Here is a 17572-nt window from a genome sequence, read left to right on the forward strand (position 1 = left end):
ATCACGCGTATTCCTGGTTTATTTGCTCATGTCCACTGTTTTATATCCTTTACGCTAGGTCCATCATCATAGCCATCAGTAAATAATTTATTTACCATAGTGTTTTGCGAATTGGCCTGAAAAAAATATGGGAAACCAACAACTAGAGTTTTAGGGCTATTTTAGTATATCAATACATATAACACATTCTAAGAGGTTAATACTTTTAAAAAAATCTTTAAGTTTGATCGATTTTTGTTGTAATTGCACTGGACTAGGGCTAGTTATTCAAAAAGACGGAGATCCTGCAACTGGATTTTTTTGCGGGATAACAACATCAGTGAAATATATTTCAATAGATTGCATCTTCTTTTTGAATCGTTTATCTCAAACACTAATTTCAATGAACACTTAGGCCTACATACAGAAATATAGTGCGAAAATCTACTTTCATAGTTCTTGTGCACCCCCTGCCGACGCCACTGTTTACGAAGTGTTTACTAACCTAGCCAGCCTTCCAAATCTCTTGATACTTACCGGAAATTCCAATGAAAAGCTGTCTAATTACTAAATAGTCTCTTCTTTTTTTCATGTTAACTGATTCGTTCATATGTTTCGACAGCAATTGTGCTCAATCCTATGATGTTTCAAGTTTTATTGCGCATATCTGACATTGTATATAGTGACAATATATACATCATTTTAAAGCTTGTAAACCTTCCAACAACTTTTATTCGAGCACCCTTTTCATATTTCTACCCTGTTAAGTTGTATGAGGCAATGAAAAGAATATGTCCCTTAATACAGATCCAAAGTTTTCAATTTATCCTAAAGTTATTCAAAAATGGTTACTCGGAGAAAAGTGATAATAACTTGTTACATTGCCTATAATATTAAAAGTATAATAAAGAAAGAATAATCCTTCTACGTTAAATAGTTTGGAAGTTATGCGACATAAACTAAGTGCATGTGAGAAATCCAAGATGGCAGACTATTCAAAATGGCGGAGAACCCGCAACTGGATTTTTTGGATTTTCTGGAGGCTAATGAGGAAGAGATAACGAACAAATTCCAGAACGTCCCACCTTTTTATTCTAAATGTCTAGATTTGGTCCGTTTATGATGTAATTTGACTGGACTATTACCTAAGATCCATTCTGCGTGTTCGCACTTACTGACTACAATTACTACCTCCCCTTATGAAGTGAAATCAACAATTTCCTCACTATCTTATTACCGTTCTTCTGGTCGAGAAAATATCAGGACTACTATCTTTCTTTATAACACAGTGCACTCACTTGCCACCCTTTATCGTCGTTATTCAATAGATGTTTTTCGGAAGGTATCTTTCCTAATCTGTGAAAGTCTGTCAATATCATACCCATCTTCAAATCTGGAGAAAGAAAATACATTTATAAGCCTCTTTCTCTTTTGTTTCCTGTGTTGATTCTGTGTGAGAAAATAGAGAGTAGCGTTTAGCCAAATCTTTTTTAAGTAGTTCTCAGCATGGTTTCCTACCTGAACGCTCGTGTCTTACAAATTTGTTAGCATTAGTTACTTCTGAGGCGCAAATATTTATGGCTAACTCCCAGCTAGATGTAGTTTGTTTTGTTATATTAAAGGCATAAACACCAAGTTGCTTCTTTAAAAACTCTCTAATAGATATAACATTCATGGCCAGATACTCCCTTTCCTAGATTGACATTTCTCAGGGAGAGAACAGCCTGTCACTGCCTGGATCCGTATCTCTACTTAGTGCCGTCTTATCCAGAGTGCCTCAAGGAAGCATGATGGCTCCGCTTTTGTTCTGTAATGTATACGGACGATTTACCTAATATATTCTCGACCTCTTCATCAAATATATTGCGTTTGCTTATGACTGTAAACTCTTCACAGTCATTAACATTCCAGACGATGCTTATTCCATGCAAGCTGACATAGATATATTACGTAATTGGTTCTCTATCTGGAATGTGTCTTTAAATCCGAAGAAATGTACTACAATCTCTATTTCCTTAAAAAAAGAATGTGTTTTGACATGCTAACTATCTACCTATCAAACGCATTGGATCTCATCCAGAGCTATGAAACTACTTGATATATTCCATAGATTTCCGGAGGTACAACATCTTCTTGCCTTTACCATGGTTTATAAGGCATTTAGTTTTCCGATCACTGAAGATTGTTTACCTGTATAGAACATGGCAGTACCTACTAATCTATCACGCATTGGTTCTGTATTAGTCTTCTTTCTTGCCATAGTTAAATTTAGAATTCCCGAGCTACGTAATTACTCGAAACGAGAACTAATGTATTTAATGAACAAACGTTCCCGTCACAAAAGACGGCACAGGGCTGATTTACTTTTCTTGTATATGTTCATCAATGGCAAAGTTGTTTCTGAATTTTTACTATCGCAGACAAACTTCTTGTTCCTCAACGGAGAACTCGCTCACCCAACTTGCTAACTTATAACACATCTAGGTTGTCGATTGTAAAGCGCTCCTCGCTTTACAGGCTAATGCACGAAAATAATACGTTGTCGATAGGGTGTAAGATTTTTACCTCTGACATTGTGAGAGAAACTTCAGAACTTGATGAGAACTCTGCATATTGAGAGTTAAACATTTTATCCTGTATTTTATTCTTTTATGGTTTTGTTGTTGTTGTTTTTTCTTTTTGTCTTTATGTTGTACAGTGTCAGGTAATTGGCCTAGTGCTGTATGAAAGTTTGGGAATAAATAAATATGTGAGTGCATACTGAATTGAAACTGATATCTACATATGAATTAAAAAGAATGTAAATATCAAACTTATTTTGATTTTTGTATTAACACCTACATCAATATATATATATATATATATATATATATATATATATATATATATATATATATATATATATATATATATATATATATATACCGACTGTAAAGCATTATTATTTGAACTAACAATTATAGTACTTTACTGCACTCAGAAACACACACACCATGGGCGGAGTTAGGAAGTCTCCTGGGGGCAGACCTTTCGTCTCCTGAAGGGGGGCCACGGCAAATACAAATGAGAATTGAAGGGTCTTATAGGTGGCATTTTTATTTTTTGTCAAAAAGTTGGGGGGGCAATGCCCCCTAAGTCCCCCATAGCTCCGCCTATGGCACACACTCACACACACACGCACACACACACACACATACATATATATATATATATATATATATATATATATAAAGAGAGAGAGAGAGAGAGAGGAAGGTTACCAAAGAGCATGCACTTAATATTCATTTTTATAAAGCTCCGAAAATAATGAAACAAAAAAACATATAAATTCTACATAATTTTAATTGAAATGAAAATTAAATGAAATCTTTGAGTTTTTCGTCCCACGGTTATACCGGTTAGGCTAAAGGAGACGGTGATGATGAACAATGAATGAAATGGTGGAATGAAGAAAGTGGGAGGAAACTGCAGAGCCCCGAGGAAACCCACGCACACGGTGTTTGTCCACCACAAAATTCACTTGGCGGGGCTAGGTTTGAACCCGAGACCCCAAGCACCAGAGGTGAACGCTCTACCACTGAGCCACCGTGGCACCGTAATTTTAATTGAAGTTTAGGCTACACTTTAAGAAATAAAAAACTTTGCTACTAGATGCAAAAATGGGGATAAACGTCAAAAAATAAAAAAAAATGCTTACTCTTAAGAACCACTGTCCCAAAGAGTGCGTTTTGCGGTCCCTAAGAGCGCGCACTTCAAACCCAAACCAGCTTTATAAGACGAGCCCTGCTTATACCACTATCGTTTACAATTAATGCACTGAATCCAGTCTTCGTCAATTGCTTCTTCATACAATTCATGACAAATCGGGCATGAAATTTGATTGATCTCAGCTGCAGTTTTCTCTGTTGAAGTGGGTAGTTGATTGGAATTTTCAAGAGTTTTCTCTTTGATGTAACACTTCCTTTGGCTCGTTTGCTCTGAAGAACCTTGTGAAGTGGAGAACTAGTAAAAATTTCAGATCTATGTTTGGTATGTGCATCATGTCACAGTTCATACTGCATTGTTTTGCGTAACCATCTCGTTCCTTATAAAGACATACGGTTCAAGATCAGTGGCGAAGCGTAATCCCGCAAGTAGGGTAGGCCCGACAAAGTAATAACACAAATGACATTTAACGTATCATAAAATGGTTAAAATTATAGTCAGAATTCTAATTTCCTTATTGAATTTTTAAAAAAAACTACCAAATCTATTTCAAAGTACTTTCTTAGCTGTATTTCTAACATTGTTTAGGGTTGAATTTATATGCATGTATACATAGTAGTTTTTTTGTTTATTTTAACATGAAAGGCTGAATATATAAGCAAAGGTAGACAGAAAGTAGCCTGTTATTATTATTATTATTATTATTATTATTATTATTATTATTATTATTATTATTATTATTATTATTATTATTACTATTATTACATGAGGAAAACACGTAGTATGTATTAATGGAATATTCCCATTTAGCTCAACTATAAATGTTTTGAAGTGCAGTTCATATGTTCTTATGTCTGGGATTTGCAGCGGGGCTGAGAGGAATTTCCATCTCACTTGCTGTTTTCATTTCCTGCATATTGGAAAATAGAGGGAGAGAAAAAGTAAGTACATTCTTACAGTTAACTGTCGAATTTCTTGGATAAGCGTTACTTATTTGCGTCTCTCATTTACTCTGTGTTAAAGGATCATTTTATAACTTATTAGCATTAAAAGACGCCTTCAACGCTAAAACTAAACTTCCAGAGGCGAGCCTTTGTTCCCAACAATGCGTGCAATCACCAGCGATAATAGCTTCTCTCCCTGACCAGTACAGCCTGTAAACCAGTGTAGCGAACTGGTGAGGCTCAGATGGAAGGGACTCCAAGTGTTTCCAACATATAATTTTCTTACCGATAAAACGAAATTTTGAAATATTGACTTTATTTTATAAGAAACTAAAACTAAAGATAATATACGTTAGAAGACAGGGTAGGCCCGACCTCAGAGTCTCATAGTACGCTTCGCCACTGTTCAAGATAGAGAAAAATTGGGCAAGCGGTACAGAAATTAAAAACATAATTTAGTTTGCTTTCTTTCGCTTTGTGTGGAGGGTCCCTCCACATGGAACAAGGAGGTTGACGAAAAATACGTGGAATATAAACGATAAGCTTTCTCGACTACCTAGATATAATTATGAGATTGTGTTGCTCTTAATTGTTTGTTGAAGTGAAGCACAATTTAAAAACAATAAAACCAAAATCTGGTCCTTAGTTTTGCAGAAAACATAAATTTACGTTATACGATGCAATAGATTACATTTTGTTTAAGTTCTCGAATATCAAGATATAATATTGAAACTTCTAGCTTTTAGTTTTTTTCTTTAAAGTTGACTCTTTGGTGCCCATGGTGGCTGCAATCTTTCTTTTACTCTCACGGCCTCAATTCTTCTTCGTGTCTCCTCAAGGAATTCTTTTGTAACCACTAACTTGCGTTCTGTTTTACGTACATAGCACGGGCCCTTGCTGAACAATAATAAGATAATATAAAACACGAAAGTTTGTCTAGGCTAATTTCTTTAGCTAACAGACTACAAAAGTTAGATATTAACTCTGGATAGTTGCTTAAGGAACAGATCCAAGTCTACGGTCATGTAATAGAGAATAAAATAACAAAAAAAGCTTTATTTTCTAAATTTAGTGTCCCGGGTGGATGAATGGCTAAGCTCGTCGCCTTGGCATAAAGACGTCCTGGATTCGATTCTCGGTGGGGACAAAAATGGTTCGGATCCCACGTTACGCTGTACGTCTTGCCCCTAGGACGTCATTATCATCCCATGAAAGGTAATGGCACACTACCATGAATTCCGCTTGCCCGAGGACTTTCGCGTTAAAGACTTGTCTTCGGGCTAAATACATAATACTCATCATCATTGTAATTTAAGAAATTCTGTAAATTGAAAATACTTCTTACAGAAGATTTACTGTTGGTGCGTGAATCGAAGACAAACAATTGCAAATAATTCTACAATCCGCTTTCTTAGACTAACTGGTAAAGAATAATCATATAGTCTGTATTATGAATGGCACTACCCACATACTCTCTCAAAGGAATTGTCCCAAGGAGTACGCGCGCACTCTTTAGTAACTCACTAACGCGCACTCTTTGGGAAACAGCAGTCAATTCGAGTGAAATTCATCCAGGTGGCTGCACATGCGAAACCCCCAACGCAAGACCGTGATAAAGAATCCTATTTTCGTTCATGTTTTCTACCATGCAACAAGGGTACTGTAGTTAGCTGCTATATCATAATAATTTCTTAACTAAGAGTACTAAGATATTACATCAAGAATTCAAAAAAAAATATTTTTGCCTTTATCTTCTGTTTGCAGCGATACATTAACATCCTTTTTATTCGTATCAACTCTCATTCAAAGACTAATAATAATTACATGTCTTACCACTTCAGCATAATTGGTGCTGCGCGCTCTTAGGGCGTGCGTGCTTTTTGGTAATCCTCCTCTCTCTCTCTCTCTCTCTCTCTCTCTCTCTCTCTATATATATATATATATATATATATATATATATATATATATATATATATATATATATATATATATATATATATATATATAAGCATAAAATTGCTTGACGATAATGTCCTGAAAATGATGAAACTTATAGTGCCTCCAACTTTGGTTACAAAATATAACTAACTAACTAACTAACTCTATGGCCTATGGAACCCGGAGGTTCAGTGCCGCGTTCACAAAAGCTCTCCACTGACTTCTATCCTTAGCTAATTGCATCCAGTTTCTACTTTGTATTCCTATCTCTGCGAGATCCATCTTAATATTATCCTCCCATCTGCGTCTAGGTCTTCCTAATGGTCGTTTTCCTATGGGTCTACCAGTCAAGACTTTGAAAGCGTTTCTACTTTCTTCCATTCTAGCTACATGACCTGCCCACTTAAGCCTCCTAGACTTGACGACCCTAACAATGTTGGGTAAACCGTATAAACTATGTAGTTCCTCGTTATGGAGCTTCCGCCATTCCCCATTCTCGTTCCTCTTGGGTCCGAATATTCTTCTCAGGATCCTGTTCTCAAATACTTTCAGTCTATGTTCTTCCCTCAGACTAAGCGACCATGTTTCGCAACCATACAGAACAACAGGCATGATTATCGTTTTATATATTTTAAGCTTCAAATTCCTCGACAGAATTCGCGACGACAAGAGATTTTGAACCGAGTAGTAACACGAATTCCCTGCTTTTAGTCGACATTTAATTTCTTCGTGAATATGATTTTCGTCTGTTAACATTGATCCTAAATATTTGAAAGTATCCACTTTATCAAAAGCATTATTTAATATTTTAACGCCTCCACAATTTGCCGTATTACGGTCCCGACGCACTTCCATGTATTTAGTTTTCTCTGCATTTACTTCTAAACCCATGTCCCTGCAAGCGTTTAATAAGATCTCTGCATTTATTTCTACTGTTCTCCTATTCTCCCCTACAAAATGTAACAGGGGAGCCATATCAGGCGAAAAAGAGAAGTGCCTAACCAATTGCAATTCAATAATATTCAGGTCAGCACTCATAGTGCGGGACGTGAAATCTATGTAATTGTAGTGGAAAATGATAATAATTTCCGAGTATTTGCAACGATGTTTAGCCGTAGCAAATTTGTGTAACTGGTTCAATAGTTCGCGTAATGCTTGTCGGTGATAAAAGAGTTTTAAAGTAGGCAGGTCACTTACAGCACTTGATAAAAATGCAGCACCTGAAGTCATGACCTTCTTTGAAAATGTTTGTATTGGAAACGTAGTTTACCGCGGATACCCATTAGTGGCACCACACCATTGACTGATGATTAGTATCAGTATCAAATCAATAGAAACAGCTTTCAGTCTAAATACGTACCATGCAAAGAAGAAATTCGGAGTTCTAGACTCAAAGCGAGCAAAAGCAGCATTGGATGTTTCACGTCGTTCCTTCTTCTTATTTACTGTTCAGACATTTCGGGACCTAATTAATTAGAATCTGAAATATGTCCTGCATACTGCAACACAATACAATTCCTCAAGATGTTTTGGCTGACATTCGCCTGTTCTCAAAATTTGCTTCATGGACAACACATTTTGCCGTGTTGTTTGAAGGGTGCTCACTGCAGGGCTCAACTTTCACGATGAAACCCACCTACTGTTAAGAGCCACGCAAGTTCTTATGGCACTAGAGGAAGCCTACTGTTCTGTCAACGTTTGTGACACATCAATGTGAATATCCTTTGAATACTTTCCATGGAAAAACATAACTTCATGGTGGACATACACTCCAAAACTGTGAAACTTAGGACTCCATCATCACTCGTTCAAGACTGAAATAAATGCAGTTAAACTAAAAATATTAAACATTTATTTGCATCATTAAATTTTCAGATATTAAGTTTTTAAATGAAAATACATTGAGGGATTTATGAAGATGGTACTGGGTCAAAGCCAGGAAATTCAGCACGTTTTCGTATGTGTGTAAACTTAATTCAACTTACTCTGGTAGTGACACATTTAACAAACATTTCGTCCGGCGTTTATCTTCCTTATGTACATGGATTACATTATGTAGTTTTTAATTGCGTAGATTTTAATGCTAAGTATATTCATGTCACCCAATGATTGTTGACCATTAATACAAATAACGTACATTGCACTAACCTGTTCTGCCATATCATGTAGGGAAAATAATGGTAACATGATCTGAACATGAACCTCTCCCGGCTCGATTATAGTCGTGTAAGCAAAGTTTGTTGTGTCGAGTCTTGTAGGTAAAATCTGTAAGGAAAATGTGACAGTGTTGGCATCATTTCAGTAATCATTTTTAAGAAATATTATTTCTTACATTTAAGTAACATTTATTTCCCTCAAATAAAGCCAGACCCACATATATCTGGAATCTTCTAAAAGTTAACTTGCACTTAACAATAACAGTATAAGCCTTTGTTTCATTTTAAATAATGATAGACTGCAGCTTTCTAGAAACTGTTCAAGGAACAACAGCTCTTCTACTTCAAATGCAATGTACACTCCGCATAAAAAAATGCGACAGCTAACGCCGTGCAGCTAAGCCACCCAATATACACATTCTTATCAAATAATCGTGTCCGGTAAAGAGTCTCCTATATTTCCTCTTTTCTTCTCTCCCATGCTAAAGTTAGCTAACAACATGAACGCAATTCTCATTTCAAACTACACATGTATTAATATCTATAAAATGAAAGAACAAAACCCAGACGAAACAAGATTCATAAGTTGATTTAGGGAGAAACTGAAACAAATACAATGAAAAATTGAAACCAATGGATGTCTATTATAAGAGGTGAAGAAATGGGGCAAAGAGAGAAAGTGAGAGAGAGAAAGGCGAAGTAAGAAGAAAAAGAAAAGGGAGAACAGATAAAAATGTGGAATTTTAAACTTAGTAAGAAAAGAGCCTAACATTATAAAGTTCTGTTACCAGAAATCCAACAGTAATATAGAAATAACGTTTGCTTTTATATATTTTATCAGGACTATCCGAATATATAAAGGATGCTTGAAACATTCATTAACTCTCTTTCAAAAAGGATAGTATATTCAATTTCCAGGAGAACTGTAGATCTGAGAGACACATATAAGATAATGTCGAAAGTTTAACACATGCTTTGTTTCCGCTTGTTCGGTTGTAAATTGGGTAGAGCTCATTGGACGTAGCGATCCAAACTACATTCTAATAAACCCAGTAGGAAGCGTAGGTCATATATTCCATTCCAGATTAAAACGCAAAGTGAACAAAAAGAAAAAAATACGAAAAGAGAAACGAAGAAAGAGTGAAAGATAAAGTTGAATGAGTGTTACTTTACTGCTAAATTTCTATCAGAAATATCCTATATTAAAAGTCTAAACCGTATCATAATGAATAGTTACGAATGTTTAAATGGAAAATTGGGTGTTCCTTATAGATGTAGCAAACCTTGCATGTTTCAAATTTTAACGTGAATAAGACTCATTGAATTATAAGATGGAAACAAATTTGTGTAGAACTAGGATAAATAAAATTTTGTTTTCAAATAACCAAAGAGGTTGCCATTTTCGAGTCTTTTCTAAAGATTTATCTGTTCCAAACATCCAGCATCACTTTCATCTATTGCGGATATAACGTTGTAAATTGCACAGATAGAATGAACACGATAGAGCTCAAACGGAACATAGTGTCAGTCGGATAATGTTGGTTAGCTTATGAACACTACTGGGTCAAGGACTCAAACCCGTGGTGACCCGGTTATTCAACTGAGACTAGGTGACTAAAAAAGATATTTTCTTATTCCCTTGCGTTTAAACAGTATTTCGTTTAGAGATGACCAGGACTGGAGAGCACAAAAAACTCGACGCTGAAGTTGCCAGTTAATTATATTTTCCAGTCCAGGTCTTTCGGACTCTGGCTCCGTATGCACATGAAGTGCGTGTATACGTGAGAGAGAAGAGGGAGAAGTGAAAGATGCAAATGTGAAAGATGCGGAGTGTACCAGTGCTGAATTTATCGTTTCATACGGCACTGTTGCTCTCAAGTAAAGTCGCATTCTATTGCGTTATGCACCCGAATTATAACTTTAGTGATCATTTAATTGGCATTATTACATTCATACAACATTCATATACATGATTTGTGGGTCACGTGTTTAGATACTTCCAATCTTGGTCAAGAGGGGACAGTCGAATTTAGTATTGTAGAAGCTCTATCTCCTAGTATTTGATCATAGTAGGTTAATGCTGCTCAAGAGCTGCAGATAAGATCTATTTTATGCCAATGTTGCTTTGAAATAAACATTCTTATTTTGTAACCAAAGTACAAAAATACTTCAAAAATTACGAAATTATGATCAGAAAGACATGGTTCAATCATAAAAGCAAAGTAAATATTTTAATGTTAATGCTATGAATGATTGCCAATTAAAGGGTTAAACTTAATTTGTAATCTAAGATACATTGAAATTAGTTTTGAGCAATAAGCTGAATAATATCATAAGGAAAAAACAATAGTTATTAGTAAAGTAAACAAAGGTATTTTGTCTGTTGAAATTTCTTTCAATAAAATTGCATTATTTTCTTTAGATTTATTCAAGAACAATAATTTATTTTCTTATTTTCAAATAACACTTAGTCCAAACACTTTTTGAAGGACGAGTAGAGAGGTACTACTTCCTAACTGTATATCATTCACAATACAGTGAAACCTACCTATGTTGGTTCTACAGAAAACTGAAAAGTGGGCAATATAGATGTCCAATTTACAGAAAATACTTATTATTATCTACGTACTAGTTATATATATATATATATATATATATATATATATATATATATATATATATATATATGTGTGTGTGTGTGTGTGTGTTATTGTGTGTGTGTGTACAGGGTGAGGAAATATCCGCTTCAAAATGAAAGCGAGCATAGATAGCCGGCACTGTTAATTGCAGGGACACGTTACATCAAGGGGGAACCTTTATGGTGTGTGTCAGATGAACGGCAGCCATCTTGCTGTCGGCCATCTTGAATGTTGGTCAAAACTTTTCAATGGGAAGGTGTTCCTGTGATATATGATACAAGTCTAGAATATTAAGAGAGATTTAATGGGTTAATCATATTTAACATTACTGTAGAAACTTTGAAGCTATAAGCAAATAAAAGTCAAATTTATTTCCTCTTTGCAGCTGCTGAACTTCATTAGCCAAAGCAGACATTATCGAGTTCGTCAAATTGTGGGGTGATAAAATTGCCCTTGCTGTAGCGCCTGTTTCTAATGAAAGGCGTCATCAACGTATTTCAGTTTCGCACGTTATATTGGCACAGTGACTGACCTACTTCAAAGACACAGGTACAGACTAAATCAGGAAACTATCAGGTAGGCCCATAAGTACCATTGACGAAGGCGCAGTGCTCGCATCGTTTACGTCTCTACAGCGCAGTACACGCCAGATATCACTGGAATGCCAAGTCAGTCAAACCTCCATTGGTAGGGTGCTACAGACGCATAAGTGTGTGTAGCTGTGGAAACATCTTTCATAGCATGACCCAGAACGGGGAGTCTAATTTTTTAAGTGGGCAGTGGAATAATTTCAATGACACCGTTCAAGCAAAGTTTTATGATAGAATAGAGGTAAAAAAAAATCTTCACTACTGATCTCCAGATAACTTCAAGTGGACAGATCGGTGCAAAATGTTTGGTGTATGGATAATTATAATGTGGCTAGGGAGCCGGGGGACACGTAAAATTGGCTTACCTGTTATCAGTGACACCTTATCTGTAAGCGTTACTTCGATATGTTAGGACAACTTATTCTTCCTTCGGTATCGGTTCCGGATAAAAGCTTTCTTTATTTCACCATGGGATAACTTATTCTTCTTTCAGTGTCGCTTCCGGATAGAATATTTTCCTTATTTCACCAATGTGATGGGATGCCATCATTGCCCACTCACATTTTCTTTCGTAATGGCTATACTTGTAACTATACAACACGTACATTATTATTGCTTCTATAAACAGGACCTTAAAAAGAAAAACATACTAACTTTCATAACGCACCGAATTCCTGTACACCAACAAAAAAAGAGGGAAGGAGAACTCTCAGCACACACGAAGGATCCCTACTAGGAGCGCGCATCATATTCTGGTTTATGACACGCAAGCCGAAATCAATTAATGCAATTTCGATCACTATTTTTGCACAAAATAGACCCTTGGCCACACTAGTTATTTTTGTTATTATATCTCCGTACAATTACCTCCTTTGTGTCAAATTTCATACGCGAAAATCCACGTTAGCGTTAGGGCGCATTTATTGCGACTCTCAATTAGCAGCTATAGTGGTCTTGCATAATTCCCTACCTTTACAGTTCTGTAACACCAAAACCTTCTAATTATGTGCCATCGATGTACAACCTACAACCAGCGAGCCAGACGTGGCTTCGAACGGTTCAACAAACAACTTTCTCAATTTTATTTATTACGTTATTTCAAGCATTATTATCACTTTGCACTACAATTGTCATAGGCATCGTAGTTATGTTCAATAATACTTGCTTCTCTACAGTTTTCTCTTTTTTTTTCTCCCTATAACTCCTAATAAAAGACATACAGAAAAGTTTCCTTCTCACTGCTATAACCCACTCTATGCGTATCGACAAGCGTTTTGCTTTGGCCCTCCCCCTACCGCCCATCCACAAATGTAAATCTAAACAACATACTGTACGGCAGTTTATCATCAACATTTCAGGTTCAGTCATAACACTTCCTTTATATTTTCTCGTTAAAAAGAGATTTGACGTTTCTGTTTCTCTTAGAGAACACGAAGATCTAAACACATTAACATTAGCCTGACTAACGCGCCAACTTAGTTTCTGCAATCAGGATATATGATCAATGTAAATCACATTCATTTTTCAGCAGACTATCTTGCCTTCAACAGTCACACATACAGAGTCTCCATATGCACAACCAACCCAGTGCGTAAATACCGGGCTAGTACAGCTCACAACGAGAGAGGTCACACGAAAACAGGTAAATACATTTGAACAACTTTCCCGATGTCACAACACACTTCTTTAAACGTTGCATACTGTTTCACAATCTCTTTCTCTCAAAATTATTCGGTATTAACATACTACTTTCGGTGCATTCTCAAAATGATACTTCATTTACTACGAATCCACGTTATAGGGAACGGAATGCTTCAAGAATTTTATTACCGTTTAACCACACACACACACACACACAACACACACAGAAAAAAGAACAAAACAAACGCTCTTGTCATGTCGCTAGCACAATTATTGCATGTAATATACTTAATGGTATACAGCTCAAAATTACGATTTTCTCTTCATCTTTAATTTCTCCTTTCAGTACACTATATTGCAAACATAAAATCTAGATTACTTCGTAGACTACATCGAGATGCATAACAACATGTGTGCAGATAATCATTATGGTGGATTTTAAATAACAACTATCCTTTTTTATTGCGATCGTATTCATTCTTTTCCTATCTCATACACCTAGCATGTCTACTGTATTTATTGTGTCTACTCATATTTGATTACTTATGTAAAAGGACTAATAATAGAAGTAAAATAATCTCACTCTCTTTCTGGCCTCAATGGAAACGTAGGCAAGCAATAATAATAATAATAATAATAATAATAATAATAATAATAATAATAATAATAATAATAATAATAATAATAATAAGTATCTCTTACATAAAAATATTTGTGTAAAAACACTAAAATGCGAAGAACAGAAAGGAAAAGTTCTCTATCCCTATATCAAAATTTGCATACAGACTGGGAGCGGTTGGCCATTTCGATTTCTGACGAGGGGCATGTACCTCCTAAATACACCACTGCAATAACCTCGTTACTTTCGGATAATGTCTTACCGACAAGCCGTCCCTCGCAATTAAAACGTAACGTTCATTCAATCATGATTCAGACATATTACGCTTTGCTTAAAAAAGAAAAAAACGAAGAAAATGAATAAAATAAGCAAAAACAATCAAAAGACATAGAAACCGCGTATAGTACGATTCTTTAACGCTCACGAATACACTTCAATTTAATGAAAAATAGCGGGTCAAATTTTTGCCTACGAAGGGGTGCTTCGCCCACCCTAACCTTTCATTCCCCTCTCAAGTACTCTCCGTCAGAAATCACATATGTGAAGAGACCAGTATTTATAATTTATTGATTCATGTTTATTTCCCACATATTCATTTATTGTCTGCCTGAGAAACATAATTTTCATTAAGACTTGTCATCAGGGTTGTGAAGCTATTATTTTTTCTCTCTAATTACATAAAACTGTTTTGTGTATATCAAGAACGCTAGACATTCGGAAGACTTAGCTATTGAAATTCATTTACGTCTGAGAATTCGGTTAATGTTTTTTTTCCGTAGTTTTGTGTCTTCTTTGCTGAATCATGATAGTGTTTGTTTACTTTTATGCAATGTATTATGTCAATGTATATTTTATGTAATAAAGCTGAGAGAGTTCCTTTCTCGATTATCTTACCATCCTGACGTCAAAAGTACCTGTTGAGACGAAACCATCTCATCGACACGTGTCTGGAATCAGCAAAGTCACCAGCAAATTTGGGTCCTTAAATACTCCGTTCAACCCAGAAACGTGGAGGTAGTCTCTGGATTAGTCGAGAGTTAGTTCAGAGGCTGTCAACGGAGTCAGTCTGCTGAGTTCACGGTAGTCAGTTGGTGACAATCTTTGAAATTCGTTGGAGTCAGTCTTTAGAGTTGGCTGGAGAACATCGGAGTCTGTTAAAAATAGACGTACTATCCTTAATTCGGTCCACGGCAGGATCTAGCTGAGTGCCTAGAGTCAGTCCACGTTATAACCAGAACGATCATCTGTCGATCATAGAGAGGACATCAAGAAACCTAGCAGAGATAATGCAACAACAGGTACTGTGATATCAGAATTCATCCTTTCCTTCCCTCACCCCTCACCTACACACACTTTCTCTCTCTTCAAATATCTTGCAATCCTCATTTTTATTTCTCTTATATTGAGATGGATGTCGTCAGGTCCTAGGACCAGATATACCTGTGAGAGACATCCCAAGAAATTATCATTGACGACACAGCTTTCTTTGAAAATCCTTTTCAAATTAAGAACTCGTAAGTGCTGGAGATGCTCTTCTTTTCTCTATAATTTTTCTCACTTCCCATCCGTATTTTTTTCTAATCATTTTCACCACCGCTTTTCCTCCGCCTCCCTCTCTGTATTACACTACTAAAAACTATTAGTTTACACTTTTTTCACTCGCAAAATTTGTTTTCTTTTCTATTAAATCATTTGAAGACTGATAGAGAAGCATCAAATACCTCTTGTACTTTAAGACATCCTCTTATCTATCTTCTTCCCTCTCAGATTTTGCATGTGTAATTTATACTTAATTAGTGATATATGTACACTCTATATTTCGTTAAACTAATGCGCATTTTAGTTCATTTTTTGTGTATATATTGCGACGTCTCATTGACAAAATTTTAGTACCGGGTGTTGAATACTTAAATCTCAGTGACACGATTTATTTCGATACAGCGGCGTGCTCGTCCCCTATATCGGTTAAGTTTACCAGAAGCTGTTTAGACCAGCTTCGGAAAAAGTTAGAATTCTCTGAGGTCTTATCCGATATTACCACCGATTCTTTAGAAGTTACTGTTGAAAAGCTAATTTTAGACATGGCGTCTTGAGCTGATAACAAACCGTTGCCTATTTTCAGCACCATAGTTAGGCCATAACCCCTCTACGATAGATTAGGGGAAGAAGTGGAACGTTTCGTACGAAAATTTGAGTATGGCTGGCATTAATGATTGGGATGGGATGAAACGAAAGCTAGTACTTCGAAATCTCCTTAGGAGTTCAGCCGAATCTTGGTTTACTTCTATGGAAGGAAAGCCGAATTTTGCTCACATGCCTTATGAGCAATTCGAACTGGCATTGATAACACCGTTTAAGGATAATTTGGTTTCTTAGTTGACGGAGACCCAAATGCGAGAACGGGAAAGGGGCGATGATGAGCCAGTTGTTGACTGTGTATATGCGAAACACAATCTCATTCTGAGAGCAGACGCTACCGCGCCTGGGAAAAAAATAGACAAAACTCATCATAGAACATTTTTAAGATCGTTATTCGCTAAGAATACAATAAGGTAGCTGCGCTATTGAGTGATTTAGTAGTGGAAGAAAAGACTCGGTTATTACTCAAGAGGAAAGAGTTGAAAAAATTCTTTAGAAATAATTCTTCGGTCTTGCATTCGCCAGTGCTTTCGCCAAGTCATGGTGACAGTAAGATATGTAGGAGTGCGGAGTCAGAAGTTCAAAGTCCACTTCACAGGCAAGAGAATTTTGTGCAGTCATCCACAGCACAAAAAGAGCAGACTAAGACAATTAGCGGTCAAGTGAATTACTTGCAACAGTAATTGGCAAAAATGGCTCTACAGATATCAGCGTTAACGTCAAATAATGAACATCAAGATAACGATCAAGCACAAAATAGAAAAAGTCAGCAAATGAATGTAGGTCAGGGTAATAACGGAAGAAATAGTGGTTATCAAAACCGTAAAAAAACATTAACAATAAGAAGAACAATTCACGTTCTTCCACGGAATTCTCTTCACAGGACCAGGGTTCGACCCCTAGTAAAGGTCCTATTGTTTGTTATAAATGTAACACGCCTAACTATATTACACGGTACTGTAGCGCGTCTTTAAACTAAAGAACACAGTTGATGACATTGAAGAATCTGTTCTGAGGTGCGTTATAGTCCCAATTTTTTTTTCTAATGAACTACCACATGTTTCTGTTCTTTCAGATGGTAACCAAGTTATTGTCATGATAGATTCTGGTAGTCAGATAAGTTGTCTCGGGGTGAATCTTGTTCCATAGAACGAGAGACGTTTTCGTCTTAGCACCAGATTAAAGGGAGTTACGGGAAAAATAATTCAAGTATCCGAAATTG

The 17572-nt window shown here is 36.1% G+C and overlaps 1 protein-coding gene across 1 annotated transcript in view; it reads right to left on the reverse strand.

The window, feature by feature from the left end:
• LOC145674005 (uncharacterized) overlaps window positions 1-17572 on the reverse strand; it is a 143719-nt gene that overhangs the window by 77235 nt on the left and 48912 nt on the right. The window contains exon 4 of the mRNA XM_081743830.1: window positions 8715-8831. Coding sequence (XP_081599956.1) covers window positions 8715-8831 — 117 coding nt within the window. The remainder of the gene's footprint in view (window positions 1-8714; window positions 8832-17572) is intronic.

This window comes from Thermobia domestica, chromosome 17 (genome assembly GCF_964235325.1).
Source record: "Thermobia domestica chromosome 17, izTheDome1.hap1.1, whole genome shotgun sequence".
Classification (NCBI taxonomy): Eukaryota; Metazoa; Arthropoda; class Insecta; order Zygentoma; family Lepismatidae; genus Thermobia; species Thermobia domestica.